A 27,333-nucleotide genomic window follows, 5' to 3' on the forward strand; every position below is an offset into this window, starting at 1 on the left:
AATAAGTCTGTTTAAATTTTTTTTTTATTCCTGATTCCATTTTGGAAAATCATGTGTTTCTAGGAATTTACCCATTTCTTCTAGGTTGTGTAATTTGTTGGTATACAATTTTTCAAAATATTCTGTTGTAATTCTTTGTATTTCTGTGGCATCAGTTACTATTTCTTCTGTTTCATTTTTGATTTTATTTATTTGACTTGTTTTTTGACTCTTGATGAGACTGGTTAAAGGTTTATCAATTTCATCTTTTCAAATAACCAGTTCTTGGTTTCATTTCATTTCTATTGTTTTTTAGTCTCTTTCCTTAATTTTACTCTAATCATTATTATTTCCTTTCTTCTATTAACTTTAAGCCTTGTTCTTCCTTTTCTGGTTTCATTAGGTGTAAGATTAGGTTGTTTGGGATTTTTCTTGTTTCTTGAGATAGTCTGGTTTGCTATAAACTTCCCTCTTAAAACAGCTTTTGCTGCATCCCAAAGATTTTGGACTCTTGTGTTTTCATTTCCATTTGTCTCCATGTATTTCCTCTGATTTCTCTGTAACCCATTGGTTGTTTAGTAGCATGTTGTTTAGCCTTCTTGTATGTGTGGGGTTTTTTTTCCAGTTTTTGTTTTTAATTTGATTTCTAGTTTCATACCATTGTAGTTGGAAATGATGCTTATTATTATTTCCGTCTTCTTAAATTTATTGAGCTCTGTTTTGTATCAACATGTGATCTTTCCTGAAGAATGTTTCATGCACACTTGAAAAGAATGTGTATTATGCTGTTTTGGGATGGGATGTTTTGTATATACCTGTTCAGTCCATCTGATTAAATGTGTCATTCAAAGTCACTGTTACCTGGTTGATTTTCTGTCTGAATGGTCTATCCAATGATATAAGTGAGATGCTAAGTCCTCTACTATTGTATTTCTGTCAGTTTCTCCCTTTATGACTGTTAATATTTGCTTTATGTATTCAGGTGTCTCTTTGTTGGGTACATAGATATTTACAACTGTTATATCCTCTTGTTGGAATGATCCCTTTATTATTATGCAATGCCCTTCTTTGTCCCTTTGCCACAGTCTTTGTTTTAAAGTCTATTTTATCTGTTATAAGTATTGCTATCCTGGCTTCCCACCCCCGCCCCCCTTATTCCATTTTCGTGGAATATTGTTTTCCATCTCTTCACTTTCAGTCTATTTGTGTCTGTAGATCTGAAGTGAGTGTCTTGTAGGCTCATATAGATTTAGCATATAGATTATTTTTTTCTTTTTTTTTAATGTTTATTTATTTTTGAGACAGAAAGAGCATGAATGGGGCAGAGAGAGAGGGAGACACAGAATCTGAAGCAGGCTCCAGGCTCCAAGCTGTCAGCACAGAACCCGATGTGGGACTTGAACCCACAAACTGTGAGATCATGACCCAAGCTGAAGTTGGATGTCCAACAAACTGAGCCACCCAGGCGCCCCTAGATGGGTCTTGTTTTCTTTTTTTTTTTTTAATTTTTTTAAATGTTTATTTATTTTTGAGAGAGAGAGAGAGACACAGAGACAGAGCGTGAGAAGCGGAGGGGCAGAGAGAAAAGGAGTCACAGAATCTGAAGCAGGCTCCAGGCTCTGAGCTGTCAGCACAGAGCTCAACGCGGGGCTCGAACTCACAGACTGTGAGATCATGACCTAAGCTGAAGTCGGATGCTTAACCGACTGAGCCACCCAGGCGCCCTGGGTCTTGTTTTCTTAGCCGTTATGTCACTCTATGTCTTTTGATTAGAGCATTTAGTCCATTGACATTTAAAATAATTATTGATAAGAATATACTTATTACCCTTTTGTTAATAGTTTTCTGATTTTTTTTTTTTTATAGTTCTTTGTTCCTTTCTTCTTCTCTTGCTCTCTTGTGGTTTGATGGCTTTCTTTAGAGTTATGCTTGGATTCCTTTCTCTCTATGTTTTGTGTATCTATTATAGGTTTTTGATTTGTGGTTGCCACTGGGTTGATGTATAATATCCTGTGTGTTTGACAATTTATATTATGTTGATATTTATATTAAGTCACTTAAGTTTGAACACATTTTGAAAGCACTAAATATTTACTTCCTTCTTCACATTACATATATAATGTAATAGTTTACATCCTTTTAATTTTTTTGTATCCTTTGGCTAATTTTTGTAGATATAAATGATTTTACTGCTTTTGTGTTTCATCTCCATACTGGCTTTATAAGTAATTAATCTACTGCCCTTAAAATATATTTGCTTTTACCTGTGAAACATTTTCCCTTCATAATATTCTTACATCTGGTTATATCTTTTGTTTCCCACTTAAAGAATTCCTTTTAAAATTTCTTGTTAGGCTGAGTTAATGATGGATGAACTTGTTTAACTTTTGTTTGTCTCAGAGACCGTTTATCTTTCCTTCACTTCTCAGTGATAACTTTGTTGTGTAGCGTATTCTTGTTTGTAAGGTTTTTTCCATTCAGCTCTTTGAACATATCATGCTACTTCCTTCTGGTCTACAAAGTTTCTGCTGAAAATTCAGCTGATAGCCTTATGGAATTGCCCTTATATATAACATTTTTATTTTCTCTTGCTGCTTTTAAAATTCTCTATCGTTATTTCATTTTAATTATATTTATCTTGGTGTAATCCTCCTTGTATTCATCCTGTTGGATGCTCTGTGTGCTGTCTGGACCTGGATATTTGTTTCCCCAAATTAGGCAAGTTTCCAGCTGTTATTTCTTCAAATAATTTTCTGCCTTCCTTCTATCTTCTCCTTGTGGGACCCCCTAATAATATGAATGTTATGTGTGGTAATGTTGTAGAGTTCCCTTAACCTGTTCTTCTTTTTTTTTTTTCTTACTCTTTTCTTTTTGCTGTTCAGCTTGGGTGCTTTCTATCACTCTGTCTTCCAGATCGCTGATTTGTTCTTTTGCATCATCAGATCTGCTGTTGATTCCCTCTAGTGCATTTTTCATTTCAGTTATTGAATTTTTCAGCCCTGACTGGTTCTTTTTTTTATATTTTCCATCTCATGAAGTTTTCACAGAGTTCATACACTCTTTTCTCAAGTCCAGGGAGTGTCTTTGATTGTTAGTTTGAATTCTTTATCAGGCATGTTGCTTACCTCTGTTTCATTTAGCTCTTTAACCATGATTTTGTCTTGTTCTTTCATTTGGGGTATATACTTCTGTCTCCTGATTTTGTCTAATTCTCTGTGTTTATTTCTGTGTATATTAGGTAGGTCAGCTACTTCTTCTGGTCTTGAAGATAGTGGCCTGGTATGGAAAAGTGTCTTACAGCACAGTCCCTCCTGGTCATCAGAACTACGTGCTCCAGGAGTATCCCCTACATGGGCTGCCTGTGCCCTACACTTGTGGCTGGGCCATCATAACCTTCAGCCCAGCTAGCTGCAGTCACCTGCTTTACCTGCTGTAGATGCACTGGGCAGGATTTACTCCCAGTGTTATTGAGAGGCCAGGCTGAGGCTGCCATGGGCCAGTTGGTGGGTGGGGCTAGTGGTCAGCCTAGCCACCTGCAGTTAGCCTCTATACCACAGTTGTAAGTCTCACTGAAGAGCAGGGCTTACTCCCTGTGCAGCCAGCTAAGAGGCCTAGCTGCAGGAATTGCAGCTGTGCTCATGTTTGGGATTATTTACTCACCTCCTCAGCGTTGGAGAACTATGGAGTGGGACAGGCCTGGCCAGTGCTACCTGTCAGGTGTGGCCGAGCTGGAGCTAATTTGCAGGGTTGCCTGCCAAAGCAGGCAGGTTGGGTGGGGCATGTCTGCAGGGTAGCACTGGGGCAGAGCTTGTGGCATTAGCGAGCTAGAAGGAGAGTGTTAGAACTGGCTCCCAGAAGCATCTCCTTAGTGGGGGAGGGAAGAAAAGTGGCACTAGCCAGCATTTTTCCCTGCGAGGAATCTGCAGATCCTGCCCTTCATGCACATACTCTGAGATTAGTCACTGAATTTCCTTCATGTATACCCCAGGTGCTTTTCAAACTGCTGCTTCTGTGCTGTGTCTAGGGCTGAGTTATTTAGTGTGCTGGCTCTTTAGGGGGGTGGGGGAGGATGGGACTCTGTTTCCTATTGCCTTCAGTAGGAAACTCTTGGCGTTGCTGATTTTTAAAGCTCCCAGTGTTAAGTCAGATATTATAGGGACTCATCAGACACAGGGTTGCCCAGTGTGGGGTCTGATCTCACTTCTCCATCCTTGTATTGCCTATCCTGTTTGTGGTTGGTCCCACTGGGGATTTGGTTCCCAACCATGTCTTTATCCCCCCACCCCCACCCTTTATATGTGGCCTTCTCTCTGAGACTAGCTAAGGAAGGTCTGTTTCACTAGTCTTTAGGTCATTTTCAGAGTTAGTTTTGCGTAGATGTAGCTGTTGCCTTGGTGTGTCTCTGGGACAAGTTTAGCATCCTCTTACTCTGCCATCTTTTTCACATTTGTCAGTTTTAATAGTCTTTTTCAAAAAAGTAACTTTGGGCTTTCACTGTATTTTGTCTGCACTATTTAATATCTGTTCTTTTGTCTCATCTCTTGTGAATTAATCAGTTCTTCCTATTCTAAGTTATAATTGACATTTTCAGGTGTAATTTTCCCGTGTTATGATTTTTGTTGCTTTCCATGAATTTTAATATTATTTTCATAATTTAGTTCCAAGCATTAATAGAATTTTTGTCCCCAGAATTTTGAAAGGAAATTCAATTTCAGCATACGTAAATAAAAGTTTAGCAAGTGGTAAATATAAAGAAATAGTTTCACTGTCTTGTTAAACACATCAGTGTTACCTAATTGGATTTAATTTTGGAGATATGTGGGCTCTCAGATTTTAGGAGTGAGCAAATAAATGAAAAAAAAAAAAAACTTGCAGTAATTTAATTGAAACCTAAAATACACCCAGCATGTAAAACAGCTTCCACACCTTTATACTTTCCAATGAGAATTGTTTCGAAATGATTCCAAGGTATTGCAATAGTCTCAGTCTTGAAAGAATGAACTTGTTTGGTTAATAGTACCATATTTATTTTGGTGGGAAAAGAGATAATTTTTTTGAAGGTTTCAGCAGACTTGAAACTCTCCGTTACCCAGAAAATCCAGTTAAAGGAAATCCTTGCATTGCCTGTGCTTTCTCTACTTAACTTCCCCTTCCCCTTCCACTCCCCACCTAGTGGTCAGGTGCATATCAGAATCTGTCAGAATCTTTGTCCAGTTCTTGACTTCACAAATAAAAGAAAGATTTAGAGAACTTTCGGGAGTGTTCCAGGAAAATCATTTAAGCAATAAAAATATTTGAAAATAATGTTTTTTTGGAAATTTGGAATTATATGGAAATTGTTTTAGCTGGAGAATATGCCATCAAAGTTGATTATGTAAATATATGAAACACCTTTTCTTATGGTTCTTCATTTCATATTGGGACAGACTTAACTTATTGCCTGTGTGTTTGTGGTAAGGCATAAGGATCTCCCTCAGATAAGACTTGATGAATATTGAGTATGTGTTTATAGGAGGCTGTAGAAGTCCCTTCTTTGAAAGCCTTCCTGAAATGAACTACATAGGTGGTAAGATTTAATTTTCTGGGCTGAAGATTTAACATTCATTTAATATGTATGAATTCATCCCATAATACTGAACATCTAAGAAGAAGGAAGAAATTTTCATAATTGTTTTAAGATTAATCATAATTTCTTCTTTTTCTTCTTATAAGAAAAGTAGAGGTTTTCTTCTTTAGGAAAAATAAAACATTTAAAATTTGGGCATTTTAATTCTGCTTATATAATTTTGGTGGGCTTATTTCTTGTGGAAAAATATACTTGATAAAGAAGTATGTGTGGTAAATGACCTTTTATACTATTAATTGAATGGCTAAAGTAACATGGGAAAGAGTAGATTCTTTTTATCATATCTGTCTTTTTTTTTTTTTAAATCACAGAACATATTCAAAATATAATGACATTGGAAGAGTCTGTTCAACATGTGGTCATGACTGCTATTCAAGAGGTAAGTTTTTATTATTTCACCTATGTATGAAAATCCTAAACCTAATGACACAAAAATTATCACATAAATCTTATGGATGTATATTTTTCTACTTGTATAAACTTGCCCTTTGCAGCAGGTTTATTTACCTTAAATTAGTGTGCCTTCCTTTCTTTTCTTTCTCCAAAATATCTTAAAAAGACTTCAACCCCAATTTTAGTACTTCTGTATTTTAAAAAGATAATATTGTCAGGTTCCTTTTTTTTTTTTTTAACGTTTATTTACTTTTGAGAAAGAGAGAGACGGAGCACAGCAGGGGAGGGGCAGAGAGAGACAGAGACACAGAATCCAAAGCAGGCTCCAGGCCCCAAGCTGTCAGCACAGGGCCTGATGTGGGGCTGCAACTCACAGACCATGAGTTCATGACCTGAGCCGAAGTCAGACACTTAATGACTGAGCCACCCAGGTGCCCCTGTCAGATTCCCTTAAATAACTTCACCTAAGCAGGATAAACAACCTCTGACCAGATAGGAATCTTTATTTTTTCTTTTTTTTCTGCCAATTAGAGTAGTCTTTCTTGAAATTTTAAAGCATGTGTGTAAACATATCTTACATTCATTTTCAGAATGGAGAAACTGTGAGCAAATATGGTGATAGGTTTGGGAGTCAGGTAGCCTGGGTTCAAGCGAATCTAGATGCATAGGTTGAACCAGAACGGTTCAGAATTCACGTGGTACATGTTGATTCTTAACATCAGACTGAAGTGCAGTGTAGAGGATGTCCAATGGGAGGTAGAATGAGGAATTAGTGAGTACAAGCAGTTTGACAGGGGCATGATTTGGAAGGAGGCATCTCACAGGAGGTTAGCAGTGTGTGCTCTGAGTTTGCATTGTTGACTTGAATTTAAAGCATCATAGTACGGGGCGCCTGGGAGGCTCAGTCAGTTAAGCATCTAACTTCGGCTAATGTCGTGATCTCACGGTTTGTGGGTTCGAGCCCTGCATTGGGCTCTGTATTGACAGCTCAGAGCCTGGAGCCTGCTTTGGATTCTGTGTGTCCCTCTCTCTCTCTTCATCTCCCCTACTATCTCTGTCTCTCTCTCTGTCTCTCTCACAAATTGAATAAATATTAAAATAAAAACGAAAAGAAAAAACATCACAGTACATATATCTGTGTTTCATATGCAAAAAGGTTACCTTTATAAGATTTTTTTTCCATATAATTGTAACTCCTACTTTTAAAATGACTTCTCAAATTAGGAATTTTGCTATATCACTCATTTAAAGGCTGTATTTTAAAAGTGTTAATTTTATGGGAGAATCTTTTTATTATTATTTGATGTGTTCAGTGTTATTCAGTAGTTCATCTTTTAGAACTTAGATTACAATTTTTCAGCATACAAATATTTTAAATTTATCTGTGCATTTCAAGTACACTTTACTCCTGATGTCCCCACTGATGTAATAGTTGAAATGTTGTGTTATTTAGCTTAAGTCTCTAATAAAGTTTTTATTTAAATAATATTCTAAGGATCATCAAGGGAAACTAAATATAAAGCATTTTACTGCCCTTTTAAGTAAACTTATTTTTACTTCATAACTTAGTCTCTTTATTGTACTTAACATTGCTACTTTAATTTCCTAGTTGATGAGTAAAGAAATAGTGAGCTGTCCCACAAATGATGCTGTCGGAGAATTAGAGCAACAGGTAAGTATCTTAGTATGTGGGGAGAGTATTGAAAACAGTCATGCAGTTCCTTAGCCAGTTACTATCATAAGGCTTACATAGGCGAACATATGCAAGAATATTCTCCTCCATGAAATGTAGCTTGTTTATCCTATAATATCTCAATTGAATATTATTATGAATTCCTTCATGAATGCAGGTAGTGTTGGTTTCCAAAAGTTTTTATGATCATCTTCAGAGATGAGTGACATTGAACTTTCCTTCCAAAACTTCTGATACATATGTGGCTCATGCTGGATGATTGTACAGTTAAGTAGCAGACAGTTGAAAAAACTCTGCTAAGTTGTCATTTATCTAATATGATAATTTTTGTCATGTTGCTGTCCTCTCTCCTGATTGTGAAGAAACAGCTCCATGACCCTGCGCTCAAGTCCCCTTCCCCCAGTTCTAGGTTCTCTTGCATGCTGGTTCACACGGGGGAGGGCACTCTCCTGGGCTGTGGGGAGGGGCACAGGGACAGGCCGTTGCATCTAGTGCTTTTCCTGCTCTACTTTGGAGCACTTGTTTTTCATGAGTGTCACCAGGCATCTCACCAAGTATTCCAAACTAAAATTTTCCTAAGAAATTTCTAATTGAATTTAAACACTGTGTTTTTTCTAAATTTTGTGTAATGAAATTAAACATCATCCTCTAATATTCTGCTGTTTAACATTTCATAAGGAGTGATGCTTGAAAGGGGGAAAGGTTAGCGCTCCCTGTCACAAGGCTGGAAGAGGCCCTCCGGCCTGCCAGCACTCAGCTCAGTTAAGGCCTTGTCACCCCCTTCAGGGCATCTAACCATCGTTTTGTTGTTGAATCACTGTATGATGTATGTCACTAATATAACATTCTATGTTAGTGATACTTCAGGTTTTTTTTAAAAAATGCACATTGAACCAGAAAACAAATTTTTTTTTCATAAAGATTTACCTAAAATTTTATTTCTGTGGGACCTTTGCTTTAAATATTAATGAGACGGTGTAAATATTCACACAGAAACAACAAACTGAGACTTATTTGTTAATAGATAAAATTTTCTAATGTTTTTGTTTAAATTCCAGTTCGTTGACATACAGTGTAACATTCGTTTCGGGTGTACAATTTAGTGATTCAATTCCATGCCACACTCGGTGCTCACCACAAGTGCTCTCCTTAATCCCCACCACCTGTTCCCCCATCCCCCCACCCACCTCCCCACTGATAACCATCAGTGTGTTCTCTGTAGTTAGCTTATAAAGCTCAGCACCCAAAAAACAAATAATCCGGTTTAAAAATGGGTAGAAGACATGAATAGGTATTTTTCCAAAGAGGACGTGCAGATGGCCAACAGACACATGAAAGGGTGCTCAACATCCCTGATCATCAGGGAAACTCAGACTAAAACAATAATGAGTGCCCTTCTTTACTGCAGCATCCATGCAGCTGAGCTCTGTTAGAGAAAAGCACAGCCATTTATTTGAATTGAGGTCACCACAGATGCATGATTTCCATCTGCAGTTAGGTCTTCTTCATTGTTTTATACTAATCAGCACCTTCTCCCATGACCAAACACCTTTTTCACACAACTGTCCATTTGCGTCTGGTCACCCTCTTAAAATCTTCCCCCTCCCTCTGACTAGTAGTCGCTTATTTATTGACTGTCCACTACATCCCAGAGACCCTGTGCCGACTGCTTTTCCTATGCTGTCTAATTTGCATAGTCACCCTAGAAAGGTTCAAATGGAGACTTAAAGAGAGTAGACTTGTTGATAAATTTGAATGTCCGTGTCTATGTGTACATACACATATTTTTCAACTTGTGTCAGAACACATCTTTCTAAGAATCAGAACGTTTTCTGTTTCAGCTTAAAAGGGCCTTGGAAGAACTTCAAGAAGCACTAGCGGAAAAGGAAGAACTGAGGCAAAGGTGCCAAGAACTGGATATGCAGGTGCAGACGAGAAACCCATCTGAGGGAAACTTCCTCTTTAAGTTTACAGAGGTTTTATTGTAAATAATTCATTGGCACAGTGGCTTGGAGGAAGGGTTCCATTCCAGGGAGGGAAATTTTAAAGTGTTTGTTATAGGCTTGAACATTCAAGCATGAGCTTCCTAGTTACTTTTCTCTTTGAGTTGAAAATTGGTGATTATTTCTTTGAGAAAATCATTTTAATTGTGGAATTTCAAGTATTTAGATGAGCCCTTAGTTTCTTTTGTAAAAAGGAGAAATTCAAGTATCTACTGCATAGAGCGAATATTTAAATGAGGTCATTTATGGAAGTATTTAGAAATGCTTTTCTCCCCTTCCCAGTTAAATGCAGGTACCAAGTTTGTTTTGCTAACATGTACGTGTATCTGAATCCATGTGTATATAATTCTTATATTCTCATGTATGTACATGTTAGCAAAATAAACTCGGCATGAGAGACAATAGTTAACGTTTAATAGGGTAGATGGTCACACTAGCCCACCTATATTCAGATGGTTGTATCCTCTCAAACAAATTACTTAATTTCTTTATAGTTCAGTTTTCTCTCTTGAGAAGTGTTGTGATAATAGTGTGTATCTCCCAGAGTGTTTTTATGAGGATTAAATGAGTTACTATGCATTAAGCACTTAGAGTAGTACCTGACGCACATAAGCACTATGTGTATTTGCGCGTATTGTTGTTATTGTTATATGAAAAGTGCAAACGCACAAGTTATGCAGTAAGTCTTAAAAAATTATGCGAAAGGGTAAGTGTACTGGCATAATGTGCTAAATGTAAATTGCACGTTTTTGTTCAAATAATGAGTTACATAAATAATTTACTCTCTGAAAAGTAAGAAGACAAGGAACAAGGGTTGTGAGAGCATCATCCTGGCTTGATGAGATAAAGATCTAGACTGACAGGGCTGGGTAATATTTCTAATCCATAAAGGCTTGCACATAAGGAAAAGAGAAGTGACTAGGTCACAGTGACTCAGCTACTTAGGACAGTGACAGCACTGCCGTTCTGGTCTTTTAACGTCATTCTTTAAAAAATCAGTCCCTCTGTGTTTGAAAAGACTTAATGTTTATATTTGAACAAAGCCAGTACCTCAAAATTAGGGGGCTTTCTATATGTTCTTCTTTCATGTTTCTTGGCCACAGTTATGTCACACGTTACAACAATTGCATACACACATACAAAGCATCTGAGATGAGTTATTGCCAAATAGGATCTTATTCACCTGCCAGAATACCTGATATAAAGAACAGAGGATTGAATCATTCAGGCCTTAGCAGTCTTATGTAGGATCTCTGTACATTTTCTAGAAATTCTTATTTGATAAAGAACACAAAATTCTATGTTAGAAGATGTGTTTGTTATACACAGTGAAGAGCATGTGATCACCTGATTTTAGCAGTAAAGTACACACAACTCAGGTTTTAGCATTTTGATTCTAGTATTAAAATAGAATCAACCCTCAGATTATCTGCACACAGGAAATGAATGATTATATAATAGAACAAAAAGTAATTAATTAACAACATAGAATCCACATAGGTTCACATGACATATATCCCAATTTTATAAGGGACATTTTTTTTCATTTTTTTTAATGTTTATTCATCTTTGACAGAGACAGAGACAGAACACGAGCAGGGGAGGGGCAGAGAGAGAGGGGGTTGTCGAATCCGAAGCAGGCTCCAGGCTCTGAGCTGTCAGCACAGAGCCCTACATGGGGCTCGAACCCACGGACTGTGAGATCATGACCTGAGCTGAAGTCGGATGCTCAACCGACTGAGCCACCCAGGCGCCCCATAAGGGAATTTGTTTTTGAGAAATCTTTACTTTTAATCATATGTTACTTGAGAGTTGTTTTTGAATTGGGGCAGAGGGGATTGTTTTAATACCTGACCAAATGTAGCAAAAAAAGAAAAAGAAGCTGCACAGAAATGCACCAAGGACAGGTAAACAAGAAAAAGGACGTAACTTGTGAAGTCAAAAAACCGACAGTCAAGGAAAGAAGCAGGCATGTGATGTTGACAGAAGTGCTGCATAGCGAGCATCTGTTCTCCTTTCCTCATCCCTGACCCACGCAGGGGGATCCACGGGAATCTCGATACTTCTCCCTGCGGTCTACACAGTCAGGAGAGTCACCCTTTGATTGTTTTGTTTTCTTTCAACTGGACTGGGGAGGAGCAGCTAAGACACTACAGGCCTGACTCCTGATAGGCAGTCTGTAGAGCTACACACTGCACTGGGGAGAGGGCTGATGTCCAAAGGATTTCCTCCCTGGGAGTGGGAGACACTGCTCAGCACTCTGGTGGAAGGTATTTAAACCTCAGAAGTGAGAGTGTAGCCCAGGTGTCGTAAAGACTGCGCCTTGCCTCAGCTTGCCCCCTCCTTCCCTGACCATTCCCAAGGCTATGGAATGGTGTGGAGGGAGAACAGCCTCCACCATAATGAGAGAGGAAGGCACACTGGATCTTCAGTAGAGTGGAGACGTGTTGAGGAGTCTTCAGCCCACACTGGAACATCTGGTGTATCCTGACTGCCAACAAAGCACAAGTTAGATGGAAAGAATAGAAGCGTGACATCCGTGCAAACAGTGCAGACTAAAGTGCACGTAAAAGACTTCAGCCGAGCTTAGAAAAATAATGTTTGCTTCATGTTGTGGAACAGCTTCCTCAGAACACATCAGTAAAATAGATGGGGCGTGAAGACAACAAAGTGAGGTTTAAAAGAAAATTGCAGATGCACAGAAACTAATCACCGAATAATGGGAAACACTAGGCTTTATCCTAGGTAAGCCATTGAACTTCATGAATAGAAGAAGAACGAGTCCTTGGTTGTTCAGGTAGAAGAGGCAAATCACCCACAAAGACCAGACCATCAGGCTTCCCTACAACTTCAGTACCAGAATTTGGAAGAGCAGGATCTACCGAGTGCTTAGGGAGGCGGCATCGTGGCCAGATGGAAGAGCTCAGGTGCGGACTCACGAGCTGTTCTTGAAAAAACTGCTTGTTGACGGAGTCTAGCTAGCAAACATGTTTTAATCGAAATAAAGAATGCAAGAGTGGAGATTCTGTGGGGAAGGATCTGGTGAAGCCTGAATCCTTTCAAATACAGAACTGTGTTGGTTCTGTGCAAATTATGGTCATAAATTCTGATTCAGTAAATCAGGAGGCAGGTCTGATTATGTGTACTTAAAAAAAAAAAGAAAGAAGAACTCCACGTGATATTTGGATGTGAAGTTTTGAGGAACTCCGTTCCAATCAGGATATTATGGGACCTTCAGGCAAGTTGTGACGTTTGCCAGTAGCTCTTATTCTGCCCTTCCAGCCACCATTCGTGACCCCCGGCAGCAGTCGGATGCAGTCCTTCACTTGCGGTAATAATGCCATAGCAGTGGTCAGCCATTCTTGCCTGGGGTACATTAGAGAAGACATGCTCCTGTCCACCATTGTACAAGATACGTTTATATCTGAGGCAGTGATTTTCAAACTTTAATGTGATGACGTTTTTATTTATTTATTTTTTTAAGTGGGCTTCGTGCCCAGTGCAGAGCCCAATGTGGGGCTTGAACTCATGACCCTGAGGTCAAGACCTCAGCTGAGATCACGAGTTGGATGTTTAACCAACTGAGCCATCCAGGCAACCCATATATTTGTTTAAATAAGCAAATAGGACACAAGTGTTACGTTAAATCTGGGTAATGTAAGAAAATGGCGTTTTGGTTTTTTTTTTTTTAGCTTTTTGAATTTTTCTGTCTCATTTTTAAATAATTTGACACAGCAACAAAGGAGAGAGAAACAAAGAAATAGAGAAGAAAAATAAAAACAGAGAAGGATAAAGGCAGGTACATAATGAACCTATGGAACTTGTTAAAGGAGATGTGTAGAACCACCACTGGACATTCTGTGTCATAGATGGGAGGGAGGGTGTGCAAGGAATTTGCATGTTTACTACCTTCTCCTTCACGTCTGTGGTTAAAGGTAGCTCTGGAGCCACACTGCGAAACATGGATAGGACCCAGGTTGGTTACACACCAGGTGTTGAAAACTGAATTTGCCCTTACCTACCTTATTTACGTGGTTCTTACACAGGTTGGAAGACTGAGGGTATTGTTTCTCTTTTGTGGATCTTTTTGTGACACCCTCTTCCCTCCAGCTAGAATGAGGTTTTCTTTTCTTTGTGTCCCATCTCCTACCCTATGGTATGTTTCCACCAAAGCACTTTGAACATTTCCTGTTGTGTAATTATTTACATTTTTACCATAAGGATGCTAAGGGTACAAACTCTCCTCCTTTTTCATATCTCAGTCATTTAGGGTTGTACATGACAGGTAATAGTCACTAAACTGCTTGCTTGGCAAGGATAGATACATGTGTTGAATTTAGGGAGAAAAATTGCTTTCTCCCGTAGTCTTCCCGGGAAGACTTTTCTGAGCCTTTGTGTTGGTCATTGCTCATTGGTCATTGTGTTGGTCATTGTGTTGGTTAAAGGCAAGTATTTGTAACTTGCCTATATGGTGTTGAAGGCATTCACTTGCTTACAGCCTCCTTCACATAACTGGGTTGAATTAATTGCATCTATTGAAAAAACAGTCGCAAACCTATGTAGTAATATGTTCAAAATCATAATACGTCAACTTTTTTTCAAAGGAAGCTTAATATAATCATATGTAAACTTCTGGTCTTACATATGACCAGGTTACAGCCTTTTTAAAAGGTTTTAAAAGATGTTTTTAAATGGAAAAGAAAAAGAACTGAAGCAAATCATATTTGTTGCATTAATATGTAAGTAAAGTGAAATGTATCAGGTACTGATATCGATGTGATTCTAAGTTTTTAGCCATTTTAAATTATAAGCAAACAGTCACAATGTGCAAATGGATTTAGTTCAGCTTTTTGTTACTGATTCATTAACCAAATAATGTGCTTGTCTCTGAAGACATGATATGTAACTGATAATTTTCTGCTGTGAACCTAAAATAACTTTGTGCATGTGTGTGTATTTTAGCTTATTAGGTAACAGCATCCTAATAGTAAATTTATAACTAAAAGAGGAACAAATTAATTTTTCAAAGCTTATCAGTACATCAGATTTTAAAGACTTAGAAAAATTTTCTTACCGAAACTAGGGCAAGCATAACATTTTGAAGATATTCTCCTTGTATGTTTTAACTCGGTTTTCTCTGTAGTAACCAAATTACTTTGATTTCTTTTGTTTGACTCAAACATCCTAGACCCCTAGGGTCTAGGATCCAGCTTTGGAAGGATCCTTAGAAATTATGTTGTCTGATTGACCAAGCTAATTTAATGGCCTGGTCACATAGCAGTGTGGGGCTCTGGACTCTTAAGTTTTTTTGCTATTGATGCTCATATTTGTGTATTTGTTTTTTAGGTGACTGCACTTCAAGATGAAAAGAACTCATTAGTTTCTGAGAATGAGATGATGAATGAAAAACTTGACCAGTTGGATGGATCTTTTGATGATCCAAATACAATGGTTGCAAAAAAGTATTTTCATGCACAGTTACAACTAGAACAATTACAGGAAGAAAACTTCAGGTAGCATTTTTAGTAAAAACCATTCCATGGATTTCTGTTAAACCAGGAGTTAAGAAGTCTATCAGTGATGAATTATTAAGCATTTTATAGTGTGCTATAGCATGCTATAACTTTATAGTATGCTTAGAACACTGAAAATAGAAGCTCTGAAAATATCAAATGGTGTAAATAGTTCCTGCCTTCATGGGACTTGCAATCTAGTTAGGCAAGTGGGATATGTGTATAAAAAGAAAGTAGTTCAAAATAACTTGTGATTAGGGCCAAATAAAGGCCATAGGCAAGTCCAATAGGAGTTTAAGGGAATGACTGCTGAGATCTGGGGGGAATGGGGTGTTTCTTACATAGGAGAGGGAACCTGATAATAAATGGAAAAAATGGAAATCTTAACCTAAAGAGGTGCTTTCTATTTAAATTTTTGTATTTTTTCTTTGAAAAAAAAGGTGGTGTACATCTTTATTTTTTATTTATTTTTTTAAAATGTTTTTTAATGTTTATTTATTTCTGAGACAGAGAGCATGAGTGGGGGAGGGGCAGAGAGAGAGAGGGAGACACAGAATCTGAAGCAGGCTCCAGGCTCCAAGCTGTCAGCACAGAGCCCGACACGGGGCTTGAACTCACAAACCGTGAGATTGTGACCTCAAGCCGAAGTTGGTCACTCAACCTACTAAGCCACCCAGGTGCCCCACATCTTACCTTTAATAAACACTGTCTCTTGTGTGCTAGTAGCCTAGCTTTGGACTATATAAGGCCTTGAGAAGAAGCACTCTAATTGTACTGTATGTATTTTTTGTTACTTTTTTAAAATATAATTTCAAACAAACGCAGTTAACAGTTGCAAGAATAGCACAAAAAACACCTTTATATCTTTTGCTCAGATTCTGCAGTAGTTTGGCAGTGTTTTCCATTTGTTTTAGCGGTCTCTCTACATATTCTTACAGATGCATATATTTTTTCCTGAACCACTTGAGAGTACACTGGAGACGTGCACTTTTATCCCTGTGTACTTTGGCATACATTTCCTAAAACAAGAATACTTTCTTATAAACCACAGTGTAGTGATTAAAATTAGGGAATTTGCCATTGATACATATTACCATCTAATCCACAGATTGTATTCAAATTCCAGTAGTTGTTTCATTGTCCTGTAGAGCTATTTTTTTTCCCCGTTTCAGAATCCAATCCAGGATCATGCATTGCATTTAGTATTATTCTTACTCAATGGACTACACATCCATTACTGTCATCAGTTATTTGATGCTGGAATTATCCCAGATTCGACCACTGGGAATCCTTTCAACTGGCCCCTGTGTTCTTTCCAACCTGTCGCTATCCTTTGAGCACGTTCTTACTTTCCTGCACAACAAAATATTCTAGACTCATTCCCCTTCTTTCCAGACTCTGCAGTCAGCCATTTCTCCAAGGATTTTTAATTCCTTCTAGTGGAGAATGTTATTTAGAAACAAAGACCTGTGCTCCAAATGAGTGTTTTGGTCCTTGCTTCAAGGCCACTTTGGAGTACAGAGCTAGGAAATACACTAGCACAGGTTCCTACGACCGATGTTCACACTTGCCTGTGTCCACACGCTGGAATATCCACATGTCTGCATTTATTCTATTTCTCAGTATGAACAGTGAGTTCATATTGACATCTTTCCTTTTAGTCCCCTGTCTTCGGGGTTCATTCTGATCTGCATTTCCATATTGTCAACTCCTCCAGTGGTGAGAAACCTGGCTCCCGTTTTCCTGAACATATATTCTCATATACTTAATCCTAAAACACATAGAAAGCAATTTAAGAATTGCAGTCTTACCTTTTTAATACAAAATATTATTAGACTTCAGTATGTTTATGGTTCTTTTACAAGGTAACATTTACATGTTGTGAAATGAAGAAATACTGCGTCCAATTTAATGTGCTAACAAAAGCATACATTTGTGTTATCACACTTTTATCAATATATAGTTCATTTCAATCACTGAAAAAAGTTCTTTTATGCTTCTTCCCAGTCAACCCCTGCCTCCCAGAGGCTAATTACTCTTCTGAGCATTTTTCAGCATTGATTAGTTTTCTCTAATCTAGAGCATCATATAAATTGAATAATGCAGCATGAACTTCTTGGTGATTGGCTTCTTTTGCTCAGCATTTTTGTGAGCTTCATTTATGTTTTGAATGTATCTGTAATTCATTATTTTTTATTGCTAAGTAGTATTCAAATATTTGCAATTATTTACATTATACCACACTTTTATTTATCCATTTCCCTTTAGATGGGCATTTTGGGTTTCCCAATTGGGGTTAATATAAGTGAAACTAGTCTGAACATTATAATACAAGACTTTTTAAAGACATATGTTTTCTTATTTCCCGTTGGAAATATATACAGCAGTATTGCTGAGTTGCGCACTAGCTGTTTAATTGTGAAAGATACTGCCAAACCGTTTTCCAAAGCCGCTATAACATTTTATACTCTATGAGCAGTTTGCTGCTTATTGCTCTAGTTGTTCTGTCTGGTAGGATATTTTGTTCTATCTGTCTTTTTAACTTTAAACATTTCAGGGAAAATATAGTAGTATTTCATTATGGCTTTCATTGGCATTTTTCTGACAACAAATGATGTGATAAGCCCCTTTTCAAGTGCTTATTGGCAATATATCTTACTTTGTGAAGTGTCTCTTCACACTGTTGAGCTGTCTTTAAATTGGGTTGTTTGTCATTATCAATTCGTTGTAGGAAGTTTTAAAAATTGGATACAAATCCTTTTGTCAGATATATGCATAGTAATATTTCACTCATTCTGTGACTTGCCTTTTCATTTTTTAAATGGGGTCTTTCAAAGAGGAAAAGTTCTTAACTTAGATGATGTCTGATTTGTCAATATTTTTAATATTAGTGTTGTTTTGTGTATTGTCCAAGAAATCTTTGTCTACTTCCATGCCATGGAGATAGATACTCTCTATTATGCTCTTCTAGAAACTTCACAGTTTTATCTTTTACATTTAAGACTATAGTCCATCTTGAATTGTTTTCTAAAACAATGGTGTAAGGTATGGAGGTCAAGCTTTATTTATTTTTATTTTTTATTTATTTTGTTATTTTTTAAAGTTTATTTACTTATGTTGAGAGGGAGAGAGCATGAGCAGGGAAGGGGTGAGGGTAGGGAGAGAATACCAAGCACGGCTCTGTGCTGAGAGCACAGAGCCCAGCACAGAGCTTCATCTCATGAACGGTGAGATCATGACCTGAGCCAGAATCAAGAGCTGGACACTTAACCAACTGAGCCACCCAGGCGTCCCTATTTTTATTTTTGTTTTCCATATGGATATCTAGTCGTTACAGTTGCATCATTGAAGATATTTTAATTTTACTCCACATTGTTTTGTATCTTCATGAAAAATGGTATCATAAAATTTGCTTCATCTTCTGGACTCTCTAGTTGTTTTCTATTGATCAGATTGTCTTTATGCCTGGATGATGTGGTCTTGATTACTTTAGCTCTAAAGTAAGTTTAAAATCAGGTAGTATAAGTATTCCAACTTTGTTCTTTCTTTTCAAAATTTGTTTTGGCTATTCCAAGTCTTTTTGCATTTTCACATCTGTCAGTCAATTTCCATTTAAAAAAACCTTTTGTGATTATGATTTAGGTTCTGTAAAATTAATATCTTAACTATATTGAGAATTACCATCTATGAACATGGTATCTTCATTTATTTAAGTCTTTAGTTTCTCCCAGCAATATTGTGTTGTTTCTAGCAGAGAAGTTTTGTGTTTTGTTAACTTTATTCCCATGTAGATGCTATTACCAATACAATTAAAATTATCCTGAAAAGTGGCTGCTAATATGTACAATTCATTTTTATATATTGAAACTCAAGCTTTTATTTTGAAACTTTTATGTCTTCTGAAACTTTTATGTCTTCACTTATTGATTCTAGAAAATGGTTTATGCAGAAAATTCTAAGGCATCCATAGTCATCTAATCTATTAATAGAGCTTTACATCTTCCTTTTATTATTTCTGCCCTGTATTTATTTTTCTTGCATTGAACAAGAGAAGACATCTTACTTTATTCCAGGTCTTAGGGGGGAAATGTTCAATTAAGTACCATCAAGTATAATACTTGCTGTAAAGTTTTTTAATGTGTTTTTTTTCTGTTTGAAGGAATTCCCCTTTATTTCTGGCTTGCTAAGAGTTTTTATTACTAATTGTTGATTTTTGTCAAATGATTTTTCTACATCTTGAAATGACTGTGGTTTTCTTTTTCATTCTTTCATTATGATTGTTTTCTTTTTTGATTGTTGAACAATCTTATATTTCAGGGTTAGACCACTTTGGTCATACTTATTATTCTGCATATATATTAACTAGATTCAGTTTGCTTATAGATTGAGATAATTTTTTTTTTTGGTTGTCTTCATAATAGATACTGGTCTATAACTTTTTTTCTCTTGTAATGCCTTTTTTTAGGTTGTCAGAGTTCTGCTAGTCTCATAGAATAATTGGGAAGAATTCTCTCCTGTTTTCTGTAAGAGTTTATGTGTGAATGATATTAAACAATCTGGGCCTATGGTTTTCTTTGTGAAAGGGCTTTTAATGACAATATAATTTCATCAGTGCTCATAGGGCTTCTTAGAGTTTCTGTTTCATATATGTCAGTTTGATAAGTTGTGCTTTTCAAGGTATATGCTTATATTGTTTAAGACGTTGAATCTATTGGCATAAAGTTGTTGATAATATTCTTTCATTGTCCTTTTAATGACTGTAGGAGCTATACTGATGCTTGCTTTTTCACTCCTGGTATTGGTAATTTGTATTTTTTCTCATTTTTCTTGATCACTCTTACTAGGGTTTCATCAATGTTATTAATCTATTCACTTTATTAGCTTTCCATATTATTAGTTGTACATCCCTGTTCTTTCTTTCTTTCCTTTTATTTACTTTGGATTTAATTTGCTCTTCTTTTCCTAGCCTCTTAAGGTTGAAATTTGGATTGATTTTAAGACTTTCTTCATTTCTAATATATAAGCCTTTAAAATTGTAAATTCTCCTCCAAGCACTGGTTTAGCCATATTCCCCCAATTTAACTGATTGTCTTTCTGTTGTTATTCTGTCTGAATTATTTTCCAATTTCCTTTGTGATTTCTTCCTTGACTTGTGGGTTGTTTAGAAACATGTTGTTTAATTTCCAAGTATTTAAGACTTTTCTAGACTTCTTATTGTGACTGATTTCTAATTTAAGTCTCTTATGGTTAGAGAACATATTGCATGGGATTGCAGTCTTTTGATATTTATTAATACTTATTGCTCATCATGTTTCATTGTGATTAGTGTTACATATGTACTTGCAAAAATGTGTCTTCTGTCATTTTTGACTGACATATTCTATACATGTCAACTGAATCATGTTGGTTAATAATGTTCAGATCTCTTCTGTATTTTTATGTTTAGTTTTGTTTTTTTTTTTGTTTTTTTTTTGTTTATTTGTTTTTTTTTTTTTTTTTTTTGTTTAGTTCTGTCATCCATTAGAGACTGGTATTAAACAATGATTGTGGATTTGTGGATTTCTACCCTTGATTCTATCAGTTTTTGTTTCATGTATTTTAAAACTATTTTTAGGTATATATATACATTGATGATATGGCTTTCTAGTAATTGACCCTTTTATAATTATGAAACATTTCTTTGATAATACTTTTTTTGTCTTAAAATTTATTTTGTTTGATGTTAACATAACCACCCCAATTTCCTTTGCTTACTGTTTTCATGGTGTTTTTAAATCCTTTTACTTTTAATCTGTGTCTTTATGTTTATAATATCCCTTGTATAATTAATGTATATTTGAGCCTTTTTTGTTTAGTCTGATAGTCTCTGCCTTTTCAATTGGTGTGTTTAACCTATTGGCCTTTTATGTAATTTTTGTTATGGTTATATTTAGGTCTGTCAATTGCTGTTTTTCATTTGTCATATCTGTTCCTTTCCTTTATCTTCCTTTCCTGCATTCTTTGGAATCAAATATTTTTTTAATATTTTATATTAAACACTGTATTGCCTTTTTCCTTTTTTTTAAAAGTTTATTTATTTTGAGAGAGAGAGAGAGAAAAAAAAAAAAAAACAAAAAACGAACGAGTGGAGGAGGAGCAGAATCCCAAGCAGGCTCCTTACCATCAGTGCAGAACCTGACATGGGGCTCAAACTCATGAACTGTGAGATCATGACCTGAGCTGAGTTCATGAGTCAGAGGCTTAACTGACTGAGCCACCAGACTTCCCCATCTTCTTACTTTTTGTTTTTACCATAGAGTTTGAAGTATTTATCCATAACTTATCATAGTCTACTTAGAGTTAATATTTTACCATTTCACACGCGATGTATATTTTTGAGTGATTATATATCTATACATTTTCTCTTCACCTTTTGAGATTAAAACCCCTTTTAGAACTAGTGATAACCAAGCACCATATTTCAGAAGTGAAAATGAAAATTCAGAACATTAGTTTATTCTCAGCCAGTTTTAAATCCGGGAGCCAGAAGTGTCTTATTCTTTTAGTCATTCTTTTGAGTGTAGAATTTTAAAGAACATTTTAAAAGTATGTCTTGCTAAGCTTATGTCTCAGTAAGAAAACAAATAATGGAAATTACATTATAAATACTTATTTTGTTTATGCAAGGCTTGAAGCTGCAAAAGATGATTATCGTGTTCACTGTGAAGAACTTGAAAAGCAACTAATTGAATTTCAACATAGGAATGATGAACTGACTAGTCTTGCTGAAGAAACAAGAGCCCTGAAAGATGAAATAGATGTCCTTAGGTATGCCATGTCTGAATATAATTATGTCGCTTCTAAGTTATTAGTCATTTCAGTATTCCATATTTTAATCAGGGATTCGTAGGGTTATTTCTACATATCAAGTACTGATCAGTTTTTTCCAGGCTCCTAGTCTTTACTTAATTTATGCTTGTTAATAATAATTGCAGTTTAAGGATAATATTCAATCTTTGTTAGCACAATTTCATATTAGAATTTGTAAACCCAAAATGATACCTTTTTCTTTTTTTGAGAGAGATAGAGAGTGAGCACACGCACAGCCAGGGATGGGCAGAGAGAGAGAGAGAGAAAGAATGGATCTCAAGCATATCTGACAGCACAGAGCCCGATTGGGGGGGGGGGGGTGTGATATCTTTTTCTTAAGATTGTGTAAACTGAATTACTTTTAGATACATTTAGCTTCATCTCCTTGTACTCATTAGTTTATTTTGTGAACTTTTTACATGAGGGAAAGTATTCTCACAATCCATATTTTGGCATTTGATATAAAATAGATATAGGTAAGTATCTTAACATTTATTTCAGGGTTATCCCAAGGTTCTCTTACTGTCTTTGACAATATAAAATTTATATTTAGCTTTTCCTATGAATTGTTAGTCAAGCAAACAGACTATCCATATGCTCTTTATATTTTCTGTTAAATTTTCTTTTTTAAAAAAAATTTTTAAATGTTTTATTTGCTTTTGAGAGTCAGAGAGAGAGGCAGAGCATCAGCAGGGGAGGGGCAGAGAGAGAGAGGGAGACAGAATCCGAAGCAGGTTCCAGACTCTGAGCTGTCATCACAGAGCCCGACATGGGGCTTGAACCCAGGAACTGCAAGATCATGACCTGAGCTGAAGTCAGACCCTCAACCTACTGAGCCTTTTCTGTTAAATTTTCTTAATTAGCCATTTTGTTGCCCAGTTTTTATGTCCATTTGAAACAAAATCTTCCTACCATTCATTTGAACTTGCATGTGATGGAAAGTGATTTGGTTTATGTATTTATTTTTGCTCTAGTTGGCCAGGTAAGTACAACTCTAAAGGGATGTGCTTTGTCAAACAAATTATAAGTCAACTGCCTAAGTATATTAAATACTTAGAATAAAACTGCACTAAATGTTAAACACAAAGTACAATTGGCCTGTAAGCTTCAGAGAAGCTTGGAATTGTTCAGTTACATTTACAAAACCATTCTTTTTAAAATTTTTTTTTTCAACGTTTATTTTTTTTGGGACAGAGAGAGGCAGAGCATGAACGGGGGAGGGGCAGAGAGAGAGGGAGACACAGAATCGGAAACAGGCTCCAGGCTCTGAGCCATCAGCCCAGAGCCCGACGCGGGGCTCGAACTCACGGACCACGAGATCGTGACCTGGCTGAAGTTGGACGCTTAACCGACTGCGCCACCTAGGCGCCCCAAAACCATTCTTTTTTAGACATTGTGCTGTGTGAAACGGTTTGATAATTTAGTGTGTCAAATTTAAGGCATTTTTGTTTTGATACCTTTATAACAAAAAGGTTCCACACTGGACTTGAGTCTTTTTCTAAAGTTCTCACACAGTTTAATTCTTTTGCTGTCTGTCCGATTTTCTTTTCTGTTGTTTCAGCCAATTGATAGTTTATCTAGCTGACTAGTTTTAGAGCCAGAATAGAAATGTTATGTGCATTTACTAGCTTTTACCCAGTAACATGTAGCTTTATTATAGGGCTACCTCTGATAAAGCTAATAAACTAGAATCAACGGTCGAGATGTATCGTCAGAAATTACAAGATCTGAATGACCTTCGCAAGCAGGTGAAAACTTTACAAGAAACGAACATGATGTATATGCATAACACAGTCAGCTTAGAAGAAGAATTAAAGAAAGCAAATGCAGCACGTACACAATTAGAAACGTACAAGAGGCAGGTAAGAAAATATGTCAATTTTTTTTAATCATTGTAACTGAAAGAGCTCAACTTTCTTATTCCTTCTGATACTTTAAGAATGATAGAGAGGTGAAGAACATTGCCTATAACCAGCTGTGAGCTTATTATGATGACAGATTTCTCCTACCTGTAATTTTAATTCCAGGATTGATAGTTGAGTTTGAGTTATCTAGGTCTTTCCCCTTTTTATTCTCTTCTGAGCTTGTATATATTGGGAGGCATTTTACTGCTTATTATTAGCATTTCTGGTAACTAATAATAATTGCCTAGAGAATGGAGCTATAGCCAGTAATATTCTGTTTAGCTATTTATCAAGCAACCTAGAGAAACAGTAGAGTACAAGAATGATTTTTTTATTAAATTATTATTTGAGTATTTTAAAATTTATGTTAACTCTTACCCACATGCTATTTTCACAACTATTGAGGATTACTAGATTATATTCTTAGTCTAAGTTTTATTTCCAATCAGTTTCTCATTTACTGACCTCTGAAAAACTATTAATATTATATACCCTTGTTTTCGACAAAAGGTTCAAGATCTTCACAATAAACTTTCCTCTGAATCCAAAAGGGCAGATACACTAGCATTTGAAATGAAGCGGCTTGAAGAAAAACACGAAGCTTTACTTAAGGAAAAAGAGGTAAACATAAATACAGTTGATAAGTCATACGCCTGTCTTCTTTTAGTTTTTAATATTATCCTTGCTATTCTAAGATTGGAAGTCACATCAGTCAGTTCTTCTGTCTTTCTCCAAATTAGAGTGTTGGTGTAAAAGGAAGTAGAAAGAATTCACCCTACAGTTTCGTTACTTTCCTTCCCAAGGGAAGATGGAGTCACAGAGGCAAGGCCCCTATGTCTCAGTGCGTGCGTTCCCATTCTAGACCGTTGGCTCCTTGAGAGCAGGCACCATAGATGGGATTTTTTTGATGGCTTTATTGAGATATAATGTATATGCCATCAACTTTGCCTACTTAAAGTGTACCATGCAGCAGTTTTTAGTACATTTGTAGTTGTGCAGCCATCCCCACAGTCAGATTTTAGAACATTCTCCTCACCCCATCAGTGTGCCTACTAGCAGCTGCTCTCTGTTCTGGTTCCCTCCCGCCCAGCTTCAGCAATCATTACTCTACTGTCTTTCTCTATAGATTTGCCCAGTCTGTCCAGAATATGTCATTATACACTTTGTGGGTTTTGTGACTGTATTCATTCATTTAGCTTAATGCTTTCAAAGTTTATCCATTTCGTAGTATGAATCAGTACTTTGTTTTCATGCTGAATAATACCCTATTCTGTGGACATACCACATTTTATTTATCCTTTCATCATTTTAATGGACATTTGGGCTATTTCTGCTTTTTGCCTATTAAACAGTTAACATGGCTATGAACGTTTATTTACAGTTTTTATGTTGACATGTGTTTCATTTCTTGAGTATATACCTATGAACGGTACTGCTGGATCATATGATAACTATGTTTAACCTTTTAAGGAAATACAGACTGTATTCTGAAGTAGATGAACCATTTTTCATTCTCAGCAATTTGTGAAGGTTTCCGATTTCTCCACATCCCTGCCAACACTAACCAGCCTTTTAATTTTAGCTGTCTTAGTGACTATGAAGTGGTATACCATTGTGGTTTTGATTTGTGTTCCCGTAATGACTGATGAATTTGAGCATCTTTTCATGTACTTGTTGGCCATTTGTATATCTTCCTTGAAGAAATTACCTCTTCAAATCACTTATTCACATACTATTTAAATTATTTGCCTTTTTATTATTGAGTTGTAAGAATTCTTTATATATTCTGGACATAAGCTCCTTCTCAGATATATGATTTGCAAATATGTTCTTTTATTCTGTGAGTTGTCTTCTCACTTTTTTGATGGTATGGTTTGCAGCAGAATAGTTTTTCATTGATGAAATCAGAGTTAGCCATTTTATTCTTTTGTGTATTTTTTGGTACTATTTCTATGAAATCATTGAATAATGTGAGGTTATAAAGATTTATGGTTTTTGTTTTCTTTTAGTTTTATAGTTTTAGCTCTTATATTTATTCTGTGACAAATTTTGAATTTTTGTATATGGTATAAGATAGGAGTCTCAACTTCATTCTTTTCTGAGTGGTATTCAGTTGTCCCAGCACTATTGTTCTTTCCCTATTGGATTGTCTTGATACCCTTGTTAAAAATCAATTGACCATGAGACTGTAGTGATAGATACATTATACGTTTGTCAGAACCCATAAAAGTAAAAAAGAAACAGTTAACTCTAATGTTAAAAATCAATAATGGGTCATCAATTCTTTTTTTTTTTTTTAATGTTGATTCATTTTAGAGAGAGAGAGAGAGAGAGAGAGAGAGAGAGAGAGAGAGACAGAGCGTGAGCAGGGGAGGGGCAGAGAGAGAGGGAGACAGAGAACTCGAAGCAGGCTCCAGGCTCCACACTGTCAGCACAGAGACCGACATGAACTTGAACTCATGAGCCATGAGATCATGACCTCAACCAAAGTTGGATGCTTAACTGACTGAGCCACTCAGGAGCTCCCTCATCAATTCTTAAAATAACCACAAACTTTACCTCGCTCACTATTCAGAACACCTTTGCAAGGATCTAAGTATCAGCATTTCCATTTTGATGGTGTGGATCCTAAAGCCAAAGAACTAAATAACTCACCCTGCATAATTTAACTAGGAAATAGGGAACCTGGAATTCAAGCCACGATCTATTTGCCTCCAGAGTCCATACTTTTTACTAATTACTCCACAGTTGCATATTTGTACTCTGTTGCATAATTACATCAGTTTGGTTCAAAGGTATATTATCTTTGAAATCACAAGATTTGTGTTGTATAAAGATTATTTACGTGATTTAGCACTAAAACTAAAATATTGGCATTTTTATTTTTATTTTTTATTTTATTTATTTATTTATTTATTTATTTATTTATTTATTTATTTATTTTTTAAACATTTATTTATTTTTGAGACAGAGAGAGACAGAGCATGAACAGGGGAGGGGCAGAGAGAGAGGGAGACACAGAATCCGAAACAGGCTCCAGGTTCTGAGCTCTCAGCACAGAGCCCGATGCGGGGCACGAACCCACAGGCCGTGAGATCATGACCTGAGCCAAAGTCGGACGCTTAACCAACTGAGCCACCCAGGCGCCCCAAATATTGTCATTTTTAAATAACTAAGCAACAATTAGGAAATTAGTTTGCTAAGATAAATTGTTATAACCATAAAGTACATTTCTTGTGGAAACAATTGTTTTGCTCATATAAACAATTCTTTTTTAGAGACTAATAGAACAACGTGATACTCTGAAAGAAACGAATGAAGAGCTTCGATGTTCACAAGTACAACAAGATCATCTAAACCAAACAGGTGAATT

The 27,333-nt window shown here is 36.3% G+C and overlaps 1 protein-coding gene and 1 non-coding gene across 2 annotated transcripts in view; both read left to right on the top strand.

The window, feature by feature from the left end:
* The window catches only part of HOOK1 (hook microtubule tethering protein 1), a 71,512-nt gene that overhangs the window by 25,328 nt on the left and 18,851 nt on the right, over positions 1–27,333 (top strand). The window contains exons 7-14 of the mRNA XM_019839080.3: positions 5,917–5,984; positions 7,608–7,670; positions 9,533–9,616; positions 15,041–15,207; positions 21,874–22,014; positions 23,717–23,918; positions 24,471–24,581; positions 27,239–27,326. Of these exons, the coding sequence (XP_019694639.2) occupies positions 5,917–5,984; positions 7,608–7,670; positions 9,533–9,616; positions 15,041–15,207; positions 21,874–22,014; positions 23,717–23,918; positions 24,471–24,581; positions 27,239–27,326 (924 nt within the window). The remainder of the gene's footprint in view (positions 1–5,916; positions 5,985–7,607; positions 7,671–9,532; positions 9,617–15,040; positions 15,208–21,873; positions 22,015–23,716; positions 23,919–24,470; positions 24,582–27,238; positions 27,327–27,333) is intronic.
* LOC111562174 lies at positions 8,372–8,498 on the top strand. Its single transcript, XR_002745218.1, has one exon. It is a non-coding gene; the product is annotated as a U6atac minor spliceosomal RNA (small nuclear RNA).

The sequence above is a fragment of the Felis catus genome, chromosome C1 (assembly GCF_018350175.1).
Source record: "Felis catus isolate Fca126 chromosome C1, F.catus_Fca126_mat1.0, whole genome shotgun sequence".
Classification (NCBI taxonomy): Eukaryota; Metazoa; Chordata; class Mammalia; order Carnivora; family Felidae; genus Felis; species Felis catus.